We start from the raw sequence: 27,642 nt of genomic DNA on the forward strand, positions 1-27,642 counted from the left end.
AAATGATTCGATTTTCGATTTTTCCACCAATGAGGGTATCGAATAGTCTATAGAGTTCGACATACTCGATTGTTGTCTATCGAAAACGGAACCAAGAACATTATATCGAAACTTGTTTGAATAACTGTTCTCGGTGTTTTTTGTGTTCCCACTATTTAAATTTGTAACTGTTAGTTTAAAACCTGACGACTTATGTATTTCATGGAGCGTCCACTCTTACAAAACTACTTTGGTATTGTACAAACAAATACATATGTTTATGTGCAAATTATTTTATAAAAATTAATTGTATTTACAAAATCCTAGTTCACATAAGGGGTAATGGGGAAATATTAATTTTTGTCACTCATTGGTCACCGTCTGGAAGCGGCTTGCTGGTCGGTTCCAGGGAACTAAATTCTCCCGTGTTGCAGGATATGCTGGGAATATCAAAATTTGAGAAACCACGATAGTTTACCTCCGGTTTTAGTGGGGAAGGCAAAAGGACATTATTTGTAACAGGCAAATCGCTGTCGATCAAACTATCTGTTGTGGTATCTAGTAAGCTCGGCTCAGACGCAGTTGCTGCAGCACCAACAGCAATGGGATCTGTCTGTGGAGCAATAACAGAGGCTGAAGTCAGAGTCGGAGCCGCCGCTGTCCGAAGAGGATCAAACTCATCTAGATTTAATTTGGATTCATCTGCTGTACTATTTTCAGCACTCTGATCGGATAGATCAAAATCATAGTTGATATTTGTAAGGCCACCATGAAATTCGGATCCCAGCAATAGGACATCGGCGGGCTCAGAAGAGGATTCCTCCAGCAAAGACACAGCATCAAATGGTGTGTAATTAAATATGGGTGAGGCAAAGAGCTGATCTGCCGGCTGGTGCAGTTGATGTTGAGGCAGTGGCGACAGCCTGCCAATGCTGGTGTCCTTTAAGGCTAAGCCCGATGAGTCCGTGTGATTTGTTATTGTGGGAGGTGATTGAATGGAGTTAGATAAAAGATTCGCCTGATAGTGCCCGCCAACGGCTGCTACGGCATTTTCCGGATTTAGATGCGTACGCGCCTGGCTTATCAAATAGGATGGCGTTTTAATGGGAAGCAAATTCAACGGAGCTTTGGCCATTACTGTGTCAACTTTTTCGGTTACTTCGTTTTGAAATTCGATCAATTCCTTTTCAAATTGCGTAATGCCCGTACTGATCACTGTATTCCTTTTCTGCAACACCTCCATCCGTTTCATATTCTCCGATATCAAATGAAGACTCTCGCAGGCCAACAGCGCGCTCTCCCAAGGAGTACTATAAGGCTGTTGTCCCGACATGAAGGCATCGAACTCTTCATTGGTAATGCCCAAACTTTCTCCGTTTAAATTTTCTATAAAGGCAATGGCCGAGCAAAGATTGGTGAAATAATAGCCACCTTCTCCGCTCATTACGCGCGATGCATTCGTAAAGCGGGTGACAAAATTAATGTTACTATGCAAGCGCACAGGATTTGCCTTGAGCACCACAAAGATTAGGGCGGGTAGAAAATCATCTGCACTGGCTGGCCCGCCGGTGGCTCGTTTTAGTAGCTCGAAAATGTGACGACAACAACGTACAGTACACTGAAGTTTCTCCTGAGGCGAATAGAACGAATCGATGCCGACTAGTTCTGAAATGGCATTGTATACCAAATCCCTTGCCTCGGCATTCACCTCATCTATGTTGCATTCCAAATGCTTTGCCGTTATCCAACTCAATTGACGTATTCGCTTCTGGACCTTCACATCGTTTTCCTCATCCGTTGTAAAATATGGACTAAAGAGGTATCTGAAATATATATGAAACATTTTGATAAAAAAGAAATTACAATGAAAAAAGCACACTAAGCCGGGGTTTGGGCAAGGGGATTTTAAATATGCTTATGACTCACTTGTGGTTCTGAGTCATGACCACTTTCTCGAAGAAGTCTATGGCACTATCTCGATCCTCATTAGTAGCTATCTCGAAGCGAGGATCGTTGTGCACAATATCCGCCACTTTTGTGTACGCATTCTGCACAAGATCGGACAACTCATCAACATTCTTGCTGCTATAGTTGTTCATGTATTTTCGTATATCGCTATCCAGTCGCTGTATATCGCTTTTGAGCTTCCTTTTGCCATCGTCGGGAATGCGAAGCTGTCGAAATTGCAATATGAATTGACTTTCGGTCGGATCGGGAACATAGCCACGCTGTTGGGCAACTAAACAAACAGCAAAAAACAAGGACATGCTGAATTCTCCATTCTCTCCACAATTGGAATGTTGCAATTATCTTACTCTTCTGGCCAGCCTGGAGAGTTTTCTGTAAAACAGATGGCACATTGAATTTCTTCTTCTGCAGCGGTAGGGTCGATGATGATTGATCGGGCTCTTTTTCCTTTTCCAATGGCTTTGGCTTGGGCAAAGTCTGATGATGATGATGATGATGATGCTGCTGCTGCTGCAACAACTGTTGTTGTTGCTGAGGCGACCTGCGCTCAATATTGTTGCTGCTGCTGGCCGCTACATGGCTTTCGCCAGCCTTCTCTGTATAAAGCCACAACATAACTAAATGCATAATTTAATGCTTCACGATAATACTACTTACGCTTCTTGCGCTGCTTATCATTACGCTCGCGAAAACATTTCGAACAGAGCATCTCACACTGGGGGAGTCCCATAGAAGCCACAACCCAATCGGCACTTTAGATCTTGCTGCCCCAGGCGCAGCGATGGTGGTCTGCTGCTAGTTGCCATTTTTATTAATTTTGATTGTTTCAAACGAAGTATAATATATATTGATTTGTTCTCTATGATTTCTCAATTTTACAAATTAATTTGTGTACTTTCGTCTGACCGCTGCAGTTCCGAATTAGTGCAAACTTATTAATTTGCTGTAATTTCATGTAGTTTGAGTATTTGTTATTCGCTTTAATGTTTGTAGACAAGAAACATCTAGTTGTTGTAGATTACATATTTGTATTTGTATATTGTGTTACAGTGACGTGATGTGCTCATATTATGGGCTTGGTCATCCCCCCAGTTAATGCCTCTGTTTCAGTTGGCCGGAGGTTTCGTTCCCATTGCCGGGAGCCCTAGAAAGGTGCAGTTTGGCCACTGGCACGGCTGATTAGTTTAATCGATGGTCAAGCTTCTACGTATACTTAATATTGTAAAATCAAAACAAACAACACCCTGGGACACCAAGGTGCAAGTTGTTTTTTTTTGGTTTTGCACAGTAGAAACAAATAACCTTATTCTGGTTGTTCTCAATATTAAATTGTAAAAGTTAACACAGAGTACAAATTCCTATGATTTTCGGTATGCTTTAATTACGATCTATGTAATAACCAACAGAAATGTATGAGTTGGTCAGAAAAACAATTTGCGATAGTGATGACAAAAAGCGCGATGACATTTCTTAATACAATTGCGAAACTTTCAGTATTTTCGATAGGCATGTCGATGACGATATCTATCGATAAGAATTAAATTTTAAAAACCAGTAAATTTCCGTTACTACTGAAGTTAAATTTTAGTACATTTTATTCGGTAAAAATAAATATAACATAAACGATTCAAGTTGCAACATAAATAATTTTCAGATTAAATTGTTATATGAAACATCTGATGATAACATTCATACCGTTTTTGCTTTTTTTTTTTTTTTTTTGAAAATCGGATGTATTAAAATTAATTACGTTTTTTGAAAGTTTCTTAAAGTTTTCTTCACATTTAGGACGGTTATACACGTTGAATGCAAATTTTAATTGTTTCGGAATTTAATTCTTATATTTTGGAGATTTAATTGTAACACGTACATTCATATGTATACAAAGAAAGCAAAATTAGTAATTTATAGTGTAAGTAGCAGTTTACAACAACAATTCGAAAAAGCTCCGTCCTAATAAGTACCCTACCAACTAGACTATGAATTTTGCAAAAATCTTGCTCCTAACTGTTCTATTCTGTTTATTTTATGTATTTTTTGTTTGTTTTGTTCCCAAAACAATAACCAGCTTAATTGACTCACTCCCTAAAAAAAAAAAATATAAACAAACAATCAATGTAAAATACAGAAGGGGACATTAAACAACGAAATTGCCAAACTAATAAAAGAAAAAACAAAATATCATTAAACCTAATCAGATTAAAATCGAACTGAAAAATATTTAAGTTCAATCACTAAAACTTTAGATCCAATTATCACTTCCCACAACGGAACAGTTTTTGTAGGTTATTTGTTACATAATAGCCCCCAATTTCATCAGTTCCACTCTAGCACTATTCTATTTTAGCTAATTCTTCTAAAAAAAAATTCAATCTCATCTAGCAGTATAAGGATGCTTTGACCAAAAAAAACACCGACTCAAACACACGCACGCACACACACACACACACATACGCACACTCATTCATTAATAAGTCTTAAAAATTGCTAGTATTAAGTATATATTTTCTGTGCTAATGTCATCAAAAATGCAACTGCAACCTTATCCTCCATTGCACTAGAGGTTCCAACTACGTATACATAACATTCTACCTGCATTTGTTTTCATTCAATTTGCAATTCAACCGTTTCGAAAAAGTCTCGTTTTTAGTTTTTAACCTCATTAGTATTTCTTTTACACTACATTCTTATGATGGAATTCTTTGGCTTCTTGTTGTCGTGTTTTTGTTTGGTTTTGGTGAGTGTTTCTTACATGACTACAAAATGTAATTTTTAACAGTTATGCTCATTTGATTTTTGTTTTTGATTAAATGGGTTTCTTTGGTTTTTGATTTTCATCTAGTTTCAATTCACTACAAAAGATTCCTTTGTTTGCATATTGGTAAAAAATTCAAGTCTAACGATTTGCATTCATAAATTCCTTGTTCCAATAATTGGAACTAGTTTTTTTTTTTCTTTTCAATTTACTAACTTGGACTTAAGTGTGGGCGTATATTTTGTATGTATATGTGGGCGTGGCATGTGTGTGTGTGTGTATTAGATAGAAAGGATTTTCGATTGTTTCGATTTAAATATTAAATAACTTTAAAATACTTGGGCTGTTGGAAAAATGAACAGCAGTAAGTAAATATTATTTAATTATTATTTTTGTTTGTTTCTTTGGTTCCCCCGAACTTTAACCAATCCTAATCGTAACATTTAACTTTAACTGTAACTTTAACTGAAGTACTTGAGACCCGCTATTAGCATGAATTTTTCAATGAATAGCTCCGAATCCAAAACCGCTATATGGGCAGCCCTACCAATTAAAGTGTTCGCCGTATGGGGCAGGGCATGATGGACATCGAAGCGGGCCAAAGTCAGTTCGGGTCGGGCCAAAATGGGGGCAATCACATTGTGAACCATTTCCCTAAGAAGAAAAGGAAAAAACATATATGTACATAAAAAGGAAAAACGCTTTATGTAGTTAGCAACTTACCTGTAGATTGTGCCCAGGCTAGAGTTATCCCTCATGGCCGCCTTGCAGAGTTCTAGCCGTGCCGAATGTGCCGGAACATAACGATCCTGACTAGAGCCACATAGAAGGATATTCTTAAAGTGATGCAGAGTGCTCCGCTGGCTGAGGCGATAGAGGAAACTATTGCGCATATCCGTGGTATCACGCATACAGAGCTGAAGCAGTGAGCCCGATTTCTTCCATTTTTGCATAAACCACATGCCTAAAGAAAAGAGAATGTCAATATCATTTCGATACAAGTCACCTTAAGTGTAAAGTCTTACCCATATTGACCAGGCCACTGGTATTGTAGAGTGTGCCCAGATGTGGTCCCGATAACGAGAGGAAGGTGTGCAGCCGAGGCAATAGCGGACGCATCTGAGGACGTGCCAAGGCACTTCTCACAATGATCGTGCCCAGCGAATGGGCGACAAAGGAAATGCGAGCCGGATTCAGAGCACAGCTGTCGATATGGTAAAGGATTTCGGTTACCAGCCTGTAAGGAAAATAATTAAGGGATTTAGTTAATTGATCAATGGGTCAGCAGTGTCAGCAACTTACCTATCAGTCATTGTGTCAAAATCGGAAAATGTGTCCCCCTGATTTCGTTCCGACATTAAAAATTCTAAATTTACACCCGGCAAGCCCAGTTCTAAATATGTTCTAACCAATCGCAGATCCGCCGAATTGCCGTCCAAGCCATGGACACATATGACCAAGTGCATTCCGTTGGGTGAGAAGGCGCGATACTCATCGCTTATATAGAAATAGGGTAACTCCGAGGCCAGTTGAATATAATCGGAATATATGGATCCTTGATATTTGATCTGTTTACGAAATTCCTCGCGGCATTTCTCGAATTCCATTAAAGAGATGCTGGGCGTGGATTCCTGCACGGATTGGGACTTGCGATGTTTGCTCTTCGATGTGGAATTGGAGTTGGCACTTGCCTGTCCTTGTTTGCCCTTAACCGGCGGACCATTCGAATTCTCCTTGTTCTCATCTGCATCGGGCTCCACACCATTTTGATGGGAATGACCATTGAAGCCAGAGTGCGTCACACAATGATGATTGAGCGGTCGCTTAAGCTCTGCCAGACTATGCGATTTCAGTACTGGCTTGTTGGTGAAAATGGCCGGCGTTGAGATGGGACGCAGAGATTCATAGATGTGATATACCGGATTATCGATGGCTCCGATTGGTTGACGTTCCTTCAGAGGCGGCGGAGGTGTTGGCACTTGGCAATGTCTTGCAGCAGGAATGACAACGGAAGCACTTGCACTTGGTGCAACTGATACTGCAGCTGGAGTAGGTGTATCAACAGCTGGTGCCGGCTCAGGTGGAGGATCACGAAATTCATCTGGTGGCGGTGGAGCCAATACCTCCTGCTCTTGATCCTGAAATTGCTGCGGTGGCGGCAGACACATATCCTTGAGACTGCTGATATCAAAATCGGATTTGGATTTCTCGGGACACTTGGCCGCAGTCCTATGGCGATTGCGTCGTGGCGGTGGTTCCATTTCCTCCATCTCAGTGGACTCTCCGTTCGGCAAGTGACGCAAACGATCTAGCTGGAAGCGGGAACGTTCTCGCTTGATTGTTACCGTTACCGAGGAGACTTTTTTATGCATGTCCTGTTGGCGAGCCGGTGTCCTACTTTGGCTAGATGTACCTGGTCCGGGTCCGGGTCCGGTTCCGGTTCTCTTACGGGTCTTATGGGGCTGTTGTTGCTGCTGTTCTAGCAATTTTTGCAATCGCAGACGCAGCTGCTCGCCATTTAGACGCGTTTCCATGGCCATGCCCATGCCCAGATTGAGTTGCGTGTGATGGCGCTGCTTCATCTGACCCGTACTGGTAATCGTATCCGGACTTGAGACAGCCAATGAGCTCCTTCTACTGCTTACCCAGCCGCTTTCCTCGCTAAGCGAAGATGTTGAATTGCTACGCTGTCGACGCGGCTGCGAGTCCGAATCGAATTCCGGTGGAGGTGCCAAATTGGGCAACGATTCGGAGAAACCACTTGTATTGGGATCACTGCTAGTGGTGTTATTATTGCTATTGACTGTTGTGCCTCCGCCTCCGCCACAGATACCTCCTCCTCCGCCGCCGCCTACTCCACCAGTTATCAATCCGCCAGAGTCCAAACGAAAGGGTACGCTATTTGAGCTAAGGATTTGAAGTTTCTGCAGCATATCACTCTCCGAGCTGCTCGACTCTTTCCTCAATTGTCCCTGTCTCAACATCTCCTTGATATCAGAAACTCGAACGCGAGCAATTTCCACAGCTCTAGGAATTTGAGATGAACTACTTCTGGGCATGGTTGTGTGCTGACTGGGTGGGGGCGGTGGATAGGAACTTCTAGGTGGCACCATGGACTTGGGCAGGGAGTTATAGGCAGTTGGTTGCTGATAATATTGGTGCTGTTGTTGTTGATGTGGTTGCTGCTGTGCCTGTGGATGTGATTGCGTCTGTTGCTTGGGTGGATTGAGCAGCTTAATCTCATGCAGATAATCCAATTTGCCATAACGCTGACGAAACTCACAAATATTCTTCATTAGATCATCCGCTTGCAGTCGAGGTAGGGTATTATGTGTGGGGGGGCAGAATCGTGGGTAGGGCCTCACAACCATCCAGTTGATCCAGGGACTTGCTATGCCTTGCCGCCGGCACGCTGCTATCCAAACCGAGATCCTCGAGCAGTCCCGTCACCGAATGTCTCGACAAATTGTGCCGCAAAACGGGATTCGCTGCTGTCTCCTTACTGGGCGCGATGGTCAAGCTAGCCTGGAGGACTTCGCCGCCCAAGGCAAATCTTGGGGTAACCACACATTTGGCGTGCGGATGAGCTGGACCCGTGCCATTGGTCTGTGGATAATCATAATCGAAATGACACGCAAGACAATCTTTGGTCCCATTCAGACTGCTGCTTGAGTGCGTCTTGTCAACCTTTTTCTTAAGACTGCTGACGCCATTTGTGGTGGCATCCTCCAACTGGGGATCACTGCCCGAGCGGCGGCGGGCATAGCCACTGCCAGCTGATGTCATATACCGATCCTCAAATATTAGCGGCAACGAGGCGGCATCCCCATCAATGGGAGTACAGTGTACGGGCAACGGAGGCAGGGATTGCAGATAGCGACTACGTCGTGCCAATTCAGCTATGGCCCCATAACTCTGGCAGTGTCCTGTCATAGATGAGCTGTTTGTTTGCTCCTGTCCACCGCCAGCTCCATTGCCAGCAGCTGCCGCATGACGCGGCTGTTCCAACACAAAGAAACCTTCGGCAAAGCGACGGACACGCAGAATGTGATGCTTTCGGGCCAACAGTGTGTGCACTGCTGTTGAGGATCGCGAGGCCAGCAGGACACGGCGCCACCAGAAAATGCTTTCAGCACAAAGTTGGGCAATATCAGAGTTGGCACGTATGGCAAAGTCTTCTTCCTGTTCCAGCAATTTGGCTTGATCCATCAATTGCTGCAGCCGCTCGCCCGTATCGTTCTCTCGGAGTGGCGGCGAGCCAATTTGTGAATTTATACTTGGCGGCAGCACCGTACTGAACTCATTCAGTGTGGCTTTCAGTTGCTCAATAGCCCCCAGAAGTAGGCAACAGATCTCATGATGAATTTGACGCGACTGCAATAAACGGCCCGCTGGTCCGCCACTACATTTTGTTGTACCGCCAATTTGTGGGCCAAAGAATACCGCCTCCAATGGTCCAGGTGATGTATTGCCACGACAACTCAACTTCCCGGCACTCCAAGGCTTAGAGCTACGTGGTGCACTGCAAGAGAGCATAGAAAAATATGGAAAAGAAGGAGAAAGGGAGAACCATTTGATAACATTAGCATTACATAGACAGGGATCAATTTCACATAGGGATTCACTACATCTGGAAACAGAGCCAAATAAATAGATACAAAAATGTACAAACAATTACGAGATACACACACACACACACACAGACAGAGAGAGAGAAAGCTCTCTGAGTTCTACTCCAACTACAAGTTTTACAAGAGTGGAAGGATTACTGTACCGAAATCAAATCTTACCAGAATTTCATATATGAGAACATGCTTTTCCTGAACCAGATAAGGTCGAAGTGGAGTTGTCGTAGTATTGGTATTTGGTTTGGTGTGGGTTTCATTGGATTCCATTTGATACATATTTGATATTCATATTTTGGTTTTGTTTTTTGATTTTTTTATTGTTGGGTAAATAAGGACGTAAAATGAGATAAATGAGTTGAACATTAAAAGGAAAATCATAAATTTCATAGGTTCTTTTAAATGGGGAAAGTGATTTAGATGTTATTCTTTATAAATATTAAAAAATGTACAAATTACATACATATACATACATAAATTAGGGGCTAAAATCAAAGCTTCTAATAAAGGATATAAAAGTACATAATTACGGTATTTTTTGGACATTTGGTAGAACTTGACAAGGATTATAGCTTAAAAAAACAAAAAACCAAGTCTTTCGATTAAGGTAATCGCAATTTTAGAGTATTGTTTAATGACTAACTTCATGGCCCAAATAAAGATAATTATTTTCAGTTAACAAGTTAACGAGTTCTTTATTCAAATTCAAGTTTTGTGGATAGTTTCTACCCTTTGAGCATTGGCAAAAATGTTTATGCAAAGGCATTCAATTCATAAATAATAAACTAAACTGCTTCAGGTTAAGTTTGTGGGACATTCTTTCAGGTAGTTAAAAAAGAGAACAACAGGAAAACCTCCCAGAGAGGAAATGCAATAGATCGCAACCAAAATCGGATTTTACGTAGGATTTTAGAAAACTTTGAGATAATTAAACATGGGATCTCTTTTGAATTTCTAGTCTTCTGTTTAAGTTTTGATTAAAGCATAAAGCTTCAGGATTTGTAGGGTATTTTTTTGGTATTTGATTTGATATTTTAAGCTTTAAAGAAAAAAGTAAAACTTTCGTGGGAGGCAAACAAATAAAACATGCTATAGCCAGCAAATTTGATTGAATTCCTCATAATTAAATGGCTATTTACTTCGAACACGAAATATTTAATGCACTCAGAACATTCAAAGTAAAAGGAGGAATAGAATTTACTTATTTAACTATACATTGTACTCCATGATGAAAGAATGGAATGAATGTTTATTATGAAGACTTCTAGTTTGCAGTTAAATGAAACTTGAACTTTAACCCTTAAAGGCAACCCCATCTGATGATACCCCCCCCTCTTCCTGTCTCTCACTCTCTCTCTCTCTCTCTCTCTCCCTCTGACGCTATGAAAGTTTATAATCAGCCAATTTTGAGCCACAGGCTTTCCTTCAATGTAATCAACATAAAATCCGCATCAGACGCAAAGGCCAAGGTCAACATGGAATACCCAATTCCAATTTCAATGAGATGATGATGATATTTTATTCATGTACCACCAAGACACACACACACGCATACTTTCAGAGAGAATTGTAGAGATTGTAAAAGAAACAGGAAGCCGGCGGACACTTTTTAGTCAATTTGAAATTCCTTTTTATATATATGTACTTGATTTTTTTCTCTCTCTCTCTTTCTCTTTCCCTCTATTGCCTATGAAAGTAATACCCAATTGTCAAGCAAGCATGAAGCAAAGGAGCATAGATACTCGGATATATGTATATACTTATTTGTTTTGGCAATACAAAATGATGGAATTAGTTGGAAATTAGATGGGGGCCTGGCATGGGATTGGATTGGATGATGATAATTGGATACAAACTTTTGTTGAATCAATCGGCGTAATAACTGAATGCGCCACGGCTGATGAAAGTTAAGAGAAGTTGCTGGCGAGGAGTGTAATAAACTTGCCACGCCTCCGACCGTGAAGTTAACGCCCTTTGGTCTTGTTAAGCAGAAAGAAAATTTGTTTTATTCCCAGAATGCAGGAAAAGGGCAGGGCCATGTTCAAAAGAAGAAAGAACAATTGCAATGCGAGAGTCATTAAAATTTATGCACAGAGTGCTGATGCTGCTGCATTTTTCCTTTTTGTGTATGTTTATGTATGTGTATATGTATAAAAGTGAGGGCGTTGGGCGTGACTCTTGTATGCAACGGCAATGCGGAGATACGGTGGGGAACCTGTGTGCAATTTTAATGAGTTGGAAATGATTTGTGCGGGTAACTGGCCCTTGCCAACTGGAATAAAGGTTGATGCGACACTATAGCCCGGGTGGGGGTATGGAGGCCATGCCCATAGTCGCCAAGTAACCAACATCTATATATATCCCGCACCTCCATCAAACACCCAAGCACATGGCCAATGCAAAAGGAAAGACCTACCTACACTTTACGTTGACATTAGAGATCATGTTGTCATCTTTCAGCTGGCCAACGCTTTGTCGCCCTAAGCCCCTTCACTTTCCATCCCACATTTCTCATACTCACTTGATATACGGCTGATGCAGGGCCACCAGACTGGCATGTATTCCCACACTGATGGCCGCCAAATGGAAATAGTCAAAGAGCACTGGCAAATGATAATGAAGTCCACGTCCAGGATGGAAATTCAACTGGAGATTTCGTGTGGAGGCCAGTGACAAGTTGCTGGTGCCATTCTGTTCCCCAAACCAAAGTTCCAATTGCAATGAGAATTCTGCCCGTTCGATGGACTCCTTCAGATGGCGACTGTCCACTGTGAATAAAAAATGATAGGCAAGCCAAAGAAGATATCAGCATTTTTATTTCTCCAAATGGGGTTGCATACATTTGCGGCAAGTGTCTAGAAGGATGTAAAAAAGCAAAGCTTTGCGGTAAAAATCAATCATGCAAACAACATCAGCAACCATTTACAAGTTGTCTAGGCTTAAATCGATTCCATGGTCTTCCACTTTCCCGCACTCGCCCGCACTCTCCGTATTTTACTTTCATTCCCATTGGTTGTTTTTTCTTTTTATTGATTTTCGTTTAGGTTTCGAGTGGGTGTTAGTGGCAAAAGATTTATTAGGGGGGAGAAAGCCATGAAGTGGGTTAATGTGAATGGAGTTATGAAGGTCTTCTCGGAGCTGGTACAAAGTGGGAAAAGCTTTGATACATCAATAACCAAAATCTGTTTGCCAGAGGGGCTTAAGGGGGCTGTGACCTATTCCAAATGCATTTCAAACGATTTTATAAAAGAAACATAATGGCAATATGGTAGGAAACATTAATATTTCTAATCATTTTATTACTGTATTCGCTTGTCTTCACGTCAAACTGGTAAATCTTGAAACTCGTCGGGCATAGTATAGATAGTTCCTCAAACTTTCCAAATTACAGTTGTTGATGGGACCTCCCTTTGTATACCCCTGGAATGAGCCTTTGAAACAAAGAACAATTTTGGCGAGGTACCAACATTCAATGTTCATTAGGCATAAGAATAATCTCTATAAACGTTTTTCACCCATGGACAACTAATGTAGAGTACCAAGCGAGTTGTGCAAGTTAACGTTAAACATAATTCATGGCCTCAAAGATTACGCTTAAATCATTTGTGGATTAACTGATTGTTAAAGTCCTGACTGAAGATCAAAAAATGAATGTAAATCAATATCCAATGATTTGCAACTAATAACTTTGAGATAAACTTTAAGCCGATTAGTTATCTATCGATGGTAAATATTAAGAGTCTTATTATTACACAATTTGGGAAACGGAATAATAACATTCAATTTCATTTAAATGGGATTTAAGATGATGCCTTTTAGATGGAAAGCCCATTGCCAGTTTATCAATCAGGGCTTATTATTATGATTATTATTGATATAGCATTAGGAGTCAATCAATAATCCCTTTGATATAAACTCTATTTAATGTACTTCGATCATGATACCTGCTGTTTCACAACCGTAACCCGCACCCCCCACTGCCATTTGCAGAGCTCAATCTTAATAATATTGCGTATCCGTGGCGTAAGCCAACGTTTAATCAAATTCAATTCGCTTCGCATGTCGATGCTTTCTTTATGAGCGGGCGGCTACTTAAGGAATCCGATTCGCACAACCCCCTCCCTATCGAGGTGTCCTTATGCCTGCTGCTGTTGGGCCATAAAATTCATTTGTTTTCATAAAATAAGGATTTGCGCATCGCAAAAGGCAATAAAGAAAGGGGCGACAGAGGACATGATGTGGATGAAGATGAAGAACAGCGACAGTTATCTTATCTCTTTCTCAGTCTCATTGTGATTTGGTTTTGGGTTGCTCTCTCTCTCTCTCTCCCTTGCACACTCTCTGTTATTGTCTCTCATACACCATATTCCTCATACGCCCTGTCGGTCCTCTGACTTACACTCGAGTGACAATTGCGCGCGGTAGAATAATTTAAATGCCGAGAGGACTTCTTTTCTTTTCTGTTTTTATTCTATTCTTATTTTTTTTATTCTCCTCTTTCTCTCTCTTTCTCCCCCGCTGTCCCTCTCTTTGAAGAGCCTCTCCTCTGCTCGACACAGTTTATGCTGTTGTCTGTTGCCTGTGGTTCCCCTTTACCACTTCCATTTCCTTACCAAGGAGAGATAAATTGCAGTGGTGCTGCGTATGAGAATCAAAATGAGAGCAAGAGCAGAATAAACACACACAGTTTGTGGCCACCATGGCAACATCAACAACAGACTGAAAGCTGTCAAGAAACGGGAAAAAAAGAAGGAAAGTCGGTCTGAAGGGGGGCCTAAATGGAAAAAGTTACCATTTTCCCTCTATACTCTATCCAAAGTGGCAATTACCAGCAATCGATTCGATATAATATGATGCACAGTCCACACAGAGTATCTCATGACATGGCCAAGTCCATTAAGTGCGTTGAGTAAATGGTGGAAAATGTTTATTGTGTGCCTTACTTTAGTCAAGGGTATTAATGTAGTCGAATTGCCAATTTTCTTTCGCATTTCAATTCTTTTTTGCGGTTTTTTTGTCTATTTGCCACTAGATACCTTCTTCACATGCTTGAAAAACTTGTCCAAATGAATTAATCACTTTGCTTGGCTTCCAAAGTGGATGATGTTTCTATTGTTGCTGTTGCTCACTTGTTGTTGTCGTTGTTGTTGTTGTTGACAGTAGCCAAGAATGGATGGCGGATGGGGGGATGGTAAAACTCAAACAAGAAAATCAAAGGAGCCAAATGGCTGACTTAGATAGAAGTAAGCGGTGAGGTCTGTCAAGTGCTCATCACTCTCACACTTTTTCTAATGATGCCAGTAAGTGTGCGAGTGAAAGAGAGGAGACGCGATGGAGGATATAGATTTAGAGGCAACACCTTGAAATACATTTTCGGTTTCGCCTTTTATTTTTATTACACAATGCACATAAATTTTGAATATAAATGAAAATATCTATTTTCTTTTTTATATATATATACAAAATTTTGTATATCTACCTATCTATATATATGTACATATATATTTCCCCCCTCGATTTGTTTTCGCATAGATTTTTTGTTTATTTTCATTCCCTTCCACCCCCTCTTTCTATCTGTCTGTGTGAATGTTGCGGGCCATGTCTATAGACCGAATAGTATTTTGCCAGCATTTTTGTTGCTGTTTTCTTTTATGGTCCACAAGCTTTGAGCAATTTTCTTTCAATTTGCTCGGTTGGCCCATTTTGTGCCTGGTTAAGTTTTTACATGATTTCCAATTGATTTCGATAGTTTTATTTTTTTTTTTGTTTGTCTTTGTTTGGCTTTGTTTTGCTCTAAACGATAATAGAATAGAGTTTCATTTGCAATTTCAGCAACCAATTGTCTGTTTTCCTTCAATTTAAATGGAAAATGTAATCATAAAACTAAATGGCCCACAACATTTGGATACCTTTCGAGTGATTTGGACCTTGTTCACAGACAAATAGTAAAGCATTGAGTCCTTGCTTGATAAAGGTATTAAATTGGAAAATATTCAATACATTTAGTCCTAGGTTATTTCAAATTTCTCATACTAAAATGAGGTCAATGTGGTGTATCTGAAAATTGATTTTCCGAAAGGGAAATAGGAAAATTTCTGTCAATTTTATTTAATTTGCTTGTGAAATGCACTCACTTGCACAGATAATGCAATTAAATGGAAATTTTGCAATGTGTACTCAAACGCAACGACTTGCAGATGACTTTTAGAGGGAGAAATCCTTTGTATGAGATGATAGTGGTGTTGCCTTCTATATACTTATATATATGGGTGTGCTTGTGTGTGTGTATGTGTATGCTGTGGTCATCAACTCACTTCCCAAGAGTTCAAAAGTTTACGTATAACTTTGTCTGTGCTATCTGACAATTTGATTTATATTTCCAATTCAACAATAAACTCATTTCAGAGTGGTCGAGAAAGCAAACTTTTGTTTGGGGGTAAAAAAAAAACACCATTAAGGGGGTGACAGAAGGCAGAGATGAAAGATGGCGAGCGGAGCGGATGTGGTACTTACCTAGCAAGTGGCTACGAAAGTGGATGACATCACGAAGGGGCACTTCCTCGTTGCGATAGAGTATCTGAAAGATACGTGAGGCGCCGCTACCATTGATAATAGAGGCGGATGTACAGCTACCTGGCAGTCCTGACGATGATGATACCTCGCCCGGTGACATTTGTTCACTTTCACCGCCCCCCAGGCCGCCGCCAACACCGCCTCTTTCGCTGCTATCGCTGCTGATGACATGGTCGGGTCCATTTGCATTTCCATTCAGTTTGCCGGCATTGGTTACATTGGCATCCGGAATGCTTGTCTCCACCTGGACAGGCAGACGAGGCGAAACACGCAGCCCACAGCGCACTTGATACAGTCTGCCAAGGAGAAACAAGAAAAATTATTCATATTGTGGCGCACACACACTGCAGGGAAACAGATAATATAGATACATACATATGTATGTATATAGTATATGATGTGGGAGGAAGTATGTATATGTATACTCTCATATACATACATACATACATCATAGTCATTCTCGTAATTTATTCTGTTACTTGCACATGCTCTTACATGATGGTAACTTAAATTGATTAAAGGAATCTACTGAACTGAATGTAACTGCAGCTATTAGACATCATGACCGATGACAGTGAAATAAACTAATAATGCATTTAAATTTCACTCAAATTTCATTTGCAACGATTTCTTTTTATTAATCTCTTTTCGAATTTCCATTTAGAAAACTAAAATTAATCACTCACTTGCAATTGCGGATTGTATCTTAAATTGTCAGTCTCAATGGCTTATTTTTTACGTGTTGTGAAACTTCTGTTAATACTCTTCTAAAACATGGAAGTTGAACCAAGTCAAACCCCTTCTTAATAATCAAACGAGATCCTAGTTTAATTTGATTCTCAAAGTGCAGATAGAGGATGAAACGTCGAAATAAAGTCGGAGAGAACTCTAAACTGATAAAGAACTTCTGATCTGCAATACCAATGCCCCTCTTAAGGGCAAGAACTTGCTTTCAGCACGTATGTAATAAATGGAGTAATAGGTGGCTCTTTCCAAGTGGTTCTAGGATTCGAAACTACAATAGATAAGTGCAATGCAAGACGATATATGTAAATTTTTATTCTATTGTTATGGTAAAATTGAAAGAGCATTCACATATCGTTGGGAAATATGCATCTAAAATGAAATGATTAAATAAATGGGGAAACATTTAAAGATCACGCAAATTCCGACAATTCTTTAAGTTCTTTCAGCTGACTGACAATTTTTTGGTCAACATCATTCGAGGTGCGGCAAGATAACAATAGAAAATCAAAACCGAGGAAAATCTATTCAAACAATTGCTTGAATTTTCTTTTCTAACATTCTCTGTCTTTATCGCTCGAACGATTTGTTTATATTTTTGCGCAAATTTGACTAGAGTTTCATGTGTGTGCGTTTTCGTGTGTGTGTATTTCAGTAATTTGTTGTTGTTGTTGTTGTTGTTTCGTTTCATGTATTTTTAACACACGACGACACAAGCTGCCCCGGACATTCGCCTCTCGTTCACATCTTTTGAGGGCCTCGACTTCAACGTCAACGTCAGCAGCAGCAGCAGCATCAAATCGAAATCCCATAAACACTTCTGGGCTGACAATTAGTGATTGCTATGGTCACTGCATTGCTCCACCACCTGGCATCGTCTGGTCCATTCCCAGACCCCCATCACCCCCCGCTCCTCGCTGACTATTTGCCATTCGTTTGGTAGTAAAGTTTATTTGATTTGTTTATTGCATTTCATTTCGTATTTTGTTTGCCCAACACTCGGCGGAGGCGGCATGAACAAAAAAATTAACAATTTTCTTTTTGTTTTTTATTTTTTTCTCTTTGTGTGTTTTGCAGTTAATAAACAAGCAATACAAGTGCAGCTAGAGCCACTTGTCCGGCAAGTGGTTAGGATGCCTGGTGCTTGACCCAGTTAGAGAGTCAATAAATGTAAACACAAATTAGTTCGTTCTTAATTATGGTCATAAGGTAGGCTAATGAGTCTAGAGTTTTTCGGTTGAGTGATATATGCAAATGTATCAAAGTGGCAAATGCCAATACTATCCTTTCAACGCACTTCTATAGCCCTTTGCCAGGGCATCACTTAATCACTTAAATGGCTCTTCTCCTGCGAACACATTGACGGTACTTACCCACGTTGAAACAAGTCCACATTGAAGAACTTGTGCAATTCCACAGAAAATTCAATTGTGGCTTGCAGGTCACCCATGGCTTGACGGCTTCAATTTAATCACCTCCTCTCCAGCCAATCCGTTTGGCACAGGTCTTCAGTTGCTTCTGTTGCCGACCAGCTCCGGCTTCGGCTCCTGCCTTCTCGCTCCTTATCTGCCTCCCTTAAGTTGTCATTAAGTTCATTGGCTTTTCACTTTGCCCGGGGTGATGATTTTGCTGCAAAAAACGAAGTGCAGAAAAGAGGGATTTATAAGTTTTCCACATTGACTCCCCACCTTCACTTGGATTTTTCTCCTCCTTTTCTTTTTTGTGGCTAAGATTGCTGCAGCTGCAGCAAGCTCATTTTCCAAACTCTTTTGACCATCGCACACAAATCGAACGTTGAACGTTGCCAAGTTCGATTGCCATTTTCTTCAATATATATTTATAGACAGCTTGGGCAATTGATTGCCTTGTAATTGGGCTAGGAAATTGTGCCAAATGGAGAATGGTGATGAAGGTGAACAAAGATGTGTCAGTAGTTTACGGGGGTGGAGGATGGGGGGATGCATCCCCACTGTCCGTAGGATGTGTAGGAGTGATGTGGGTGTGGCTCTGATGGCACTGAGGTTAGCAGGTCAGCCACATAGAATACAACAATGCACAAACTAAAGGGGAAGCCCGCGACGATGTCAGACGAATGAGGCCAAAAGCGAAAGCAGAAAGACACTAACAACAATCAACAACAAGCCAAGCAACAGCAGCAACAACCAGCAAAACTTTTAATCGTCCAAACAACAAAAAGCTCCTTCCTATACCCTTTACATGCAAAATAGGGTATACCAAAAGTTTGCAAAATTTGTATACCATATAAATAGGAATGGAATTACTTTGCCTATGCAAAAGCCATAACCATTTGAACCCATTATATACAATATCTTGTCATATCAGAAGTTATCACTGACAGATGGACAGACGGACAGGGCTCAGCGGTTAAAAGTTTTGATCATGAAATAAAGGTAAGTAACTTTTTAAATTCGTATATTTAGAAATTGAAGGAAATACAGTCTGAATTAAATGCAAATTAAGCAAATCGTTGTCTACCGATTTTTATTCACGTTCCAATAGCAAAAAGTTATATTTTTATTTGTTGATTGTTACAGGACCCGCGATGGCTTCATGCGGCACTGAAAGTACCACCGATAAGGACCGTATCCAAAAATCATTAGGGAAAGCTAGGAAGGAAAATACTTACGCTAAAATGTCAACATAATTGAATTGGACTACTTTTGGGAAGTGCCAGAAACCAAAGGTCCTGGAGATTCTAGAAGACATACGATGGAATGACTTTAACGTTTAGCCTTAAGGACTTGCAATATATTCTAATGAACACTATAAATAAAATTCAAATATATCTTTCCTATTCGTTGGCGTTTTTACTTTTCTTTCCCTGGCACAAGCTCACAGGTTTTTAGGATGTTTTTTGGATGGTTGTAGGGTATCATCTAGTCGACTTGCTGACTAGTTGCTGTTGGCTTTGTTCTTAGACTTGTTGTTGCTGCTGTTGTTGTCAGTCAGTCGTCTGCAAAACCCAAGCCTACAATAACATTAATGCGCTGCAGTTAATGCCACCCTATGGGAGAGCACCCTCTCTGTACAGTCCTTTTGGAACGCATAGGAATGGGGCGACGTGACCTCGTCGCTTGTTGATGAAATGAAAGCAAATGAAAGAACAAGCTGGCAAGGATGATGATGACGATGAAATGAAAATGCAAAAATCTGTGTGTTTTCTTTGAGCTGGTTAAGAATGGGCGTCCACTCGGGCGAATGGGCATTATAATCGTCTCATGACTCCTGGATGGGTGTCACAGCTCATCACAATACAAATTATTATTCATGAGTAAATAATGGAATCAAGAAGACACACAGTCGGAATCATTCAGGATATTAAACAGCTTATCAGGCCCTATAAAGCATGGCCAATAGACAAAAGCTTTGATTTTATTTTGATTGACTGGCTTGAGATGGTTTTAGCATTTAGAACTTAACTATGATTTTATTAAGTTCTTATTGTTAGTGTTTCACATAGAATCAGTTCAGAAAATTGCTTTTCAGTTCAGAAAATCGCTTTCCCCTCAAATTGAGCCAAATGGCAAACTTGTACTTTTAGTTTGGTTTTTCAGGCTTGTGTCATTTTCAATGTGGGTTAACCTGAGTGCGACGTGACCCCAAAAATGGGGAGAAAATGAGGGAGAGAATTGTCAAGTTGACAACTAAAAGGAAAAGTGATGATGCCATTTGTTAGCAAAGTCCTTAAATGTTCTCTATATATTTAGCAAAAGCAAATGTTTTCGCTACATTTTGACTTACGATGTGTGTGTGGGTGTGTGTGTGTTTAATAGGTGGTGGTTGGGTGGGAGTTTAAATTAAAAGGAAATTTGCTGTTAGTTTCAATCATGAAAAGTTTCTCTCTGACTCCATCAACAATTTTCTCACACATTACGCATACGCCGCATTGCCAACTTGAAGAACTAGGTCAACACACCAAAGTTCAACTTCGACACTCACCCATACACACACACACACACACACACACACACATAGAATAGAAAATGAAAAATTACTGAATATATTCACTACACACCACACCAAACTATAACAGGAAGCGGAAACTTGATAAAATAATAATATAGAAAAAGGAAAAAACAGATGATAGGGTAGAGGCAAACGGGGGGGAATTTGGGATTTGTGCAGGCAACAATTGAATAGTTTTTTCTTTGTCAAACTTTTTTGTTTTTGTATTTAGCAGGATTAAAAATGCAAAGCCGAGCATAATGAGGATTTTGGGGGCAAACTTACCGTACCACAGAGAAGGATACTTATATTAAGTTGCACACAGAGAGAGAGAAAGGGAGAGAGAGAGGGGGGGAGAGAGAGAGAGAGAGAGAGAGAGAGTGAGAGCCATTTATCAAAAGTTTTTTAATTGGAAAATGAGACTGGATAAAAGAGTTGAGCTGGTCACTACGAACTAGAATTGTAATCACTTTATAAGAACAAATCCATTTGAGGCCCATAAAGTGAAGCTGCAAAAAGCCCCTTTTAGCCACTTAAAACGAACAACAACAACAACAACAGCAACAAGAGCATGGACACTACACAAAACCATTTCACATAGTGTGAATTGACGTTAAAGGAGAAGAAAACAAAAAAGAAAAACATAAGCTAAGCATTTCCGATCGGTGTCTCTGCGTCTGTCTCAGTCTGTGTCTCTGTCTTTGTCTGGACACTCTGGCAATGGCACTTCAATTGAATGGAGAGAGAGATGGCTTTTGCTTTTGCTGTCATTCCACGAGGCGCTTATCTAACATTCTGGCGATGACAACGACGGTCATAAACGGTAAAATCAAATCGTTCGTGCTTATCATCATAATGATTATCCCTAATGTCCTACCAAAGGCAACTTCCGCGAGAAGGAAATGAGAAAAGGCCCAACAACAACAGCAACAACAGCTACAGCACCAAAAAGTAACCAACACCTAAAAGCATACCCAAAGACCATTTCTCTTTCAGCTCGACTTCGTTTCTACGTTTGCGTGTGCCCTAAATTATCGTCTGGCCCAAGTCCAAGTTAAGTTGGTAGAAAGAAAGGCAAAAGCGGCTGAAGATGTAGGAGGAAGTTGGCCCCCGTCAATGGCAGACAAACATGAATGCAGAGGAGTTTGTATGCCGCCTCTTACCCAGATAAAGATAAGTTGGTGACCCGGACCTCGTTTTGTGGCCCATTTTGTTTTTCTTTTTACTGATTCCGGCTCCTCCAAAAGTTTGCCTTCTTTCCTTTTTCTTTACCATCTTGTTGTGTATATTATGGATGAATGTGTGTGTGTGTGTGTGTGTGTGTGTGTGTTTAGGTGGGTGTATGTGCGAATGTGTTAATGTCTTAAGGTCGTCTCCTGGTCGTCGAGCCAGTTGATGAATGGAAAAGCTTTCATGTTCATATTTCAATTTAATTTTTTTTGGGCCGTGCCACATTTCGTTTTTCACAGGATTCTTTCCATTCCATTCCATTCCAAGGCCATATAAATTCAATTAAATTCATTTTGCTAGCTTGACTTTGACCTGAGTTTTTTTGTTGTTTGCTTTTGCTTTGTTTTCCTTTGTTATTCTTATTTAATTGAAATTTATATAATGTTTCATCCATCAGCTGTAATCAGTGTAGGTATTTGAATGAAAATCATTTAACATTATGATTTCCATGCCAAATAAACTAAGGAGTCCTTAATTGTTGTCAATCAAGAGAATCAACTAAACGATTCTAGAAGTTCGAAGAGAAAACTTACATATATTCAGTTGAGTGTTGTTGTTAGCTAAAATGAACAAATCCTTAATGCAAAATCTAATCAGAGTATTCAACAATGTGTTAATTAGTTTAAGTATCTGTTTTTCTTCTTTTTTTTTTTTTTGATCGAGTTTTCGACTTATAATTTGCAACTAGTCTTAAGCTTAAGCTTATTGGTTTTTGTTTTTTTTTTTCTTCTATTTTCTTTGGCTGTTTTGCCCATCTAAGCAACCAAATTAAGTTCGCCAAATCAAAGGAAAAACTTTGGTTTCTTCTTTTCTTCTTTTTTTCTGCTTTATTTTTTTTTTTTTTTTTTGAATGTTATTTGAAACGTGGTACAGTCTCAACTTTCAGTAGCTTGTTATTTTTGTTTCCATTCCAGAGGAACCCACAAGAAAAAAAGATAAAGAAGAAGACGATGGAGGGGGGCAAGAAAAGACAGAAACTTCGTTGGCTCAGCAACCAGGATTGAGTTTTTCCCTTGCAGCTCTCTTTGCGTCAACAGGCCGTCAAGACCGAAGAGGACCATCAGGAGTTGGGAAGTCAGACAAAGCAGGAAATAGACAATTTTCGTATCAGACTAAATCCACCAGCCAGCCAGATGGGAGATATCCGCCAAACAGGCCAGCAATGGGCTAAATCCATTTAAATTATTTAAAAAGAGTCGAAAAAGTTATCCAAAATGTTCATGCATTTTGTATGCTGACATTTTCCCAGGCATGTCATAAAGAATGCCCCACAAATGCCACGTCGTCCGTGAGCGTGAAAATTATTTTCCACCATAGCTATTCCCCTGGCACCACCAGCAGCAGCAGTAGCAGTAGCAGCAGCACCACCACCACCACCACCATTCCTGTCTGGGCTCTGTCTTCTATTGCCTTCTGTTCAGTTCTCTATTCAGTTCTGAGGGTGCACAATAAAAAAAAAATTGCCAAGAGTTGCAGCTGTCGGCATCAGAAAAAAGGGTTGTGGATGAGAGAGAGTGGGAGGTGGGAAATAGGGAGGTGATGGTTGTACTGCATCTTGGCCAAGTGCATCGCGTGCTTAGGGCCCTGTGCCAGGGGCGTTTGGGCGGGCCACTTACTCACGTTTACGTGTCGAGGCCTGAGAAAATAACAACAATAAAGGGCAACTCAAGTGTATGCCGGCAATAGCAACAAGAAAAAGCAAACCGCTTAACGTGAATGGGTATGGGAATAGGCATGGGGCACGAGGCATGAGATTGAGTGGCAAAGCCAAGTGCAACCATGGAATTGGTCAACCTGTCATATTCTCACCAACATTTCACATAACAAATCGAATTGTGTTAGTCATAGTCAAGAAATATGGACAGAAAGAAACAAAGTACTTTACTTTTTACTTTGTAGTATAAGTTTGTAGCCAGCGATTAGCATACTAGACAATATTTAATCACCAACTTCAAATAGAAGAGTTGCTTTTCGGTAAGAATGATTGATCGATTCGAAGGAAATCGATCTGAAGTTCTATTTTTAGACAGGTAACCGAGTTTAGTTGGCAATAAAAATGAAAGCATATGTTCATATCTAAGCAAACAAAGATGGAAAAACAAGAACAACAAAAGGAAGACTTAATTATATGCATCAAGGACTTTTCCCCACTTGCTATTACCAGCCACCCCAAACCACATCCACACACAAACACACACACACCACACTTCGCCCCAACGAAACTCTCTTAAAAGCTAAACTCATTCACCATTGTGTCGAGCATGCACATCATACCCACCATATTCACATCCATGTGTACCTTACCTGAAGGACCTCTAGGGCTTGGACTCTAAATGAAAATGGAAACTTGAATTGGCAGCAGACCGAAAAGGAAGGTGTGGGATATACTGAGCAGGCAGGAAGGAGAAAAATTGAATTGCGCCTTTTTATGCGACTAGACTAGGTATATATGGATCCGAAGAGGAAGAGCGGATGGGGGCGAGGGGAATGAGTGGTTTATACATACATAGACCGAAGCGGAACAGGATATTTCATTACATTTGAGCATGCATGGTTGAGCTGAATGAGTTGGTGGTAGGTGCCAGGTGGCTTAAGGAGAATGGTACAGAAGGCAGGGACAGGACATGACCGTATGCAAAGTAAAAAAAAAAAAAGAAAAAGAAAAAAAATGGGCAACATTGTTGAAATGTGCAAATATTGGCTCAAGTGGCGGGGCAATAAAATACAAAAAAAAAAAAAAAAAGAAAGAGGCAAAAAAAAAAAAAGAGTCAAGCACACTGAAAAGGGCATCTCCCATTTTGGATGTCTGCCCAGTTTAGTTAAGTCCAACTTGGCCCCCATCTCTGATGATTTCCATGTCCAAACACACACACACATACACACACACACAATTTAACATTAAAAAACTCACAAAATGTCGACAGCAATTTCAATTTTCCTCCCTTTTTGATTGACAACAAAACCTGAACCTGATTCAACTCATAGGCCAACCTATAAGCCAACCCCTTGACCACGCCCCCATTTTTGCATAATTGCAAACTGAGCCCCAAAGCTGAGCCAATATAACCTACCAAATATATTCGTATATTTCACTGACCCCTTAGACTAACTAACTAACCGACTGAATGAGTGAATGAATGAATGAATGAATGAATGATTGAATGACTGGCTGACTGAGCTGGTCATGTCATGGATTTTAGATGCGCATAAAAATACATAATATGACAAGTTTAACCCTTGGCTGCCAATGTCCTGCCATTGCAGGACATTACATATACTCAAATGATGTCGACTGTGGTTGAAGTTCTCTCCATCTCTCTCTATCTCTCTCTATCTCTCTCTCTCTCTCTCTGTCTCTCTCTGTCTCTATGTGTATGTTTTTGTTTTTTCTTCTTTTGCGGCAGTTAACTGTGCCGTGACATGTGGCAAGCATAAAAGAACCGTAAAATGTCATGTTTGTTGTGGATACGAACATGACGTGAAGTGAACGGCAAAGGGCACAGCAGGGGGAGGGGGAGGCATGGTGCGGAATATGGAATACGTAATACAGAATACGGTAGAATGATGACGACTCTCATAGCCAACTGACATGTGACTCACGCATTTTAGGCCACCCTCCATGGATGGATAGCCGGCCAACGGGGTGGGGTGGGCACAATAAGTGGCTATGTCAACACATTGCCAAATTACACTAGACACGAAACAATCGGTTTCCCATTGAGAAAGGTCTTCTGCATGATTAAACTCCATTGCTTATCCCTCACATTCAAACATAGATGCTTTTGGAATAACAAGACAAATCTCTCACCTTTTATAAACATTCACACAAACTATTAACTACATTTATTCAAAACCTCTTTACATTTCATTAAAGTCTCTATATCATCTGTCTCTAACATATTTCAATTGACATTTAAGAAGATAAACTTAGTAACAGTTTTAAATTCATTAAAACTGTACAAAAAGGACGATTTTGGGGGGCGGAACTTGGCATAAAATGTTTGTGATAAATATTTCATGGCATCGAATCTTCCAGGAGCCACTTCTTTGCCTGCTAATTTTAGAATGATGCAACTAACTAGTTTCATTAACTAATGTTTGGCAATAAATTTGTACAGAGTCTAAACAAATGTGAAAATCTTATATTTGAAAACCAAATTCATAATATTTTCATTGCAAGTGTTAGTTGCAGAATTCTCTAATTAATCGTTTAATAGAAAACATTATCTATCATTAAAGACATGATAATTTCAAAAGAATTTTAAAGATTTTTCATACGCCATGTTGGCTTGGTAAGCAACATTTTTGTTGCATAGTGCTAGGCGCTGGCTGCTATTATTCCTGTTGCTGTTCCTGTCCCTTGTTTTTATATGTGGACCCAGCAAAGTCTCTTGAATGTATTCAACTTTTAATTAAGTGTATCGTAAATTCTCATATTTCAACATCCCAAAAATATCAAACACACACACATACACACAAACGCACACTTTTGTATAAATTTGTGCCTCAGTTTTTTTTTTTGCATTTATATACTAAGCTACTTTTTGCCCTCGTTCTCTTCGTCATTCTCTGTTGTCCCTAGTACTATGACAATTTTTGTTGTTCATTTTTGTTTGGCCATGAAAATATTGTGAAAAAACACAAAAATTGTTTAATATATTTTTAAAACATCAAAATTGTTGTCTATGCTTGTGTGTTGGTGTGTGCGCGCTTGGTAATTTAAAAATAATTGCAAAACGCATTGCGAATGAATTATGACTGTGTGTTGGTGTGGGTGTGTGTGTGTGAGTGTGTGTGTGTTTGTGCCATCTTTTAAGTGCTTAATGCGTCTATTTAGATGGAAGTTAAGTGATAAATTTAAATTCAATTGAAATTTGGCTACTAATTCGTATTGGGGGTAAGACGACCATTGAATTAATTAGGCTGTGACAACGACAACACTTAAAGCGAAGGCGGTTGAAGTGGGTGTGAAGGGCGCAGTAACCGGGGCGCACACATACACAAGCTCTACCACACACACACACACACACACACACACACACACACAGACAATTGCTAAAGCGCATGAAACACATTTTGCCCTAATTTTACTTTCTCCGATGTTATCAGAGACAGGACAAGGAGAGGACAAAACCCACATAAAAGAGCGCAAGCGATTTCCTTTTTTCTTTCCTTTTTTATCTGACAGTGTGCCTTTGTCTCAGTGTGTGTGTGTGTGTGCGTGTTCTTAAAGAAAATCTAGATGTTCGCCCAGTTTTTAATTTGGTTTTTAAACAATGTCATAATTTACGCACTTCTTCATTTGCCTTTTGATTATTTGCATTGGTCGGTTAGCATTTCGTTAGGTCTCTTCTTTTTCCCACGATTCTTCTGCTCTCTTTTTTATTTCTTTTGTTGTTTTGCGGTCACTTTAGGGTTGGCTGCTAATCAAATTAAATTGCGAGAACCGAAAAAAAAGACACACACATACACCACACAAAAACCGAATGAACCGAAACATAAAATACTTTGATTCGACTACGTGTGAGTGACTTTCCGTTGTCGTTGCCGTTGCCGTTACCTTTGCCGTTCCGAGCACGCACATCCGCACCGGGAAAATGTCTACAATGAACTGAAGAAAGATTCGTTGCCCTGCGCCGATTACAGCAAATACGGAGAACGAGACTAAGAACGAGAACACACGGAGCCAAAAAGTGTCCACGGAATGCGTCGTCGTCGTCGTTCGGTCGGTCTTTCGGTCGGTCGGTCGGTCCGCCTGTGCGCCCATCCACCCCTCAGTCGGCTCGGTGAGCTCGTGCGTGC

General features: G+C 40.2%; 2 protein-coding genes across 2 annotated transcripts; both read right to left on the reverse strand.

The window, feature by feature from the left end:
- Positions 1-170: 170 nt before the first annotated feature.
- On the reverse strand, positions 171-3,386 carry Rabex-5 (Rabaptin-5-associated exchange factor for Rab5). Its single transcript, XM_068285852.1, has 4 exons — positions 2,605-3,386; positions 2,295-2,543; positions 1,906-2,218; positions 171-1,802 (listed from the first exon to the last, which is right to left on the reverse strand). The coding sequence occupies exons 1-4, from the start codon at positions 2,675-2,677 to the stop codon at positions 347-349; spliced, it is 2,091 nt and encodes a 696-aa protein (XP_068141953.1). The 5' UTR covers positions 2,678-3,386; the 3' UTR covers positions 171-346.
- A 274-nt stretch (positions 3,387-3,660) lies between these two features.
- Positions 3,661-27,433, reverse strand: LOC137574240 (protein FAM135A). The gene is given in 10 exon segments (XM_068286413.1): positions 3,661-5,356; positions 5,426-5,666; positions 5,728-5,939; positions 6,005-8,050; positions 8,052-9,224; positions 9,493-9,522; positions 11,849-12,095; positions 15,841-16,196; positions 18,018-18,273; positions 27,135-27,433. Coding segments are annotated over 9 exon segments (4,575 nt in total). The 5' UTR covers positions 18,095-18,273; positions 27,135-27,433; the 3' UTR covers positions 3,661-5,163.
- Positions 27,434-27,642: the final 209 nt, after the last annotated feature.

The sequence above is a fragment of the Drosophila tropicalis genome, unplaced genomic scaffold (genome assembly GCF_018151085.1).
Source record: "Drosophila tropicalis isolate 14030-0801.00 unplaced genomic scaffold, ASM1815108v1 contig_443, whole genome shotgun sequence".
NCBI lineage: Eukaryota > Metazoa > Arthropoda > Insecta > Diptera > Drosophilidae > Drosophila > Drosophila tropicalis.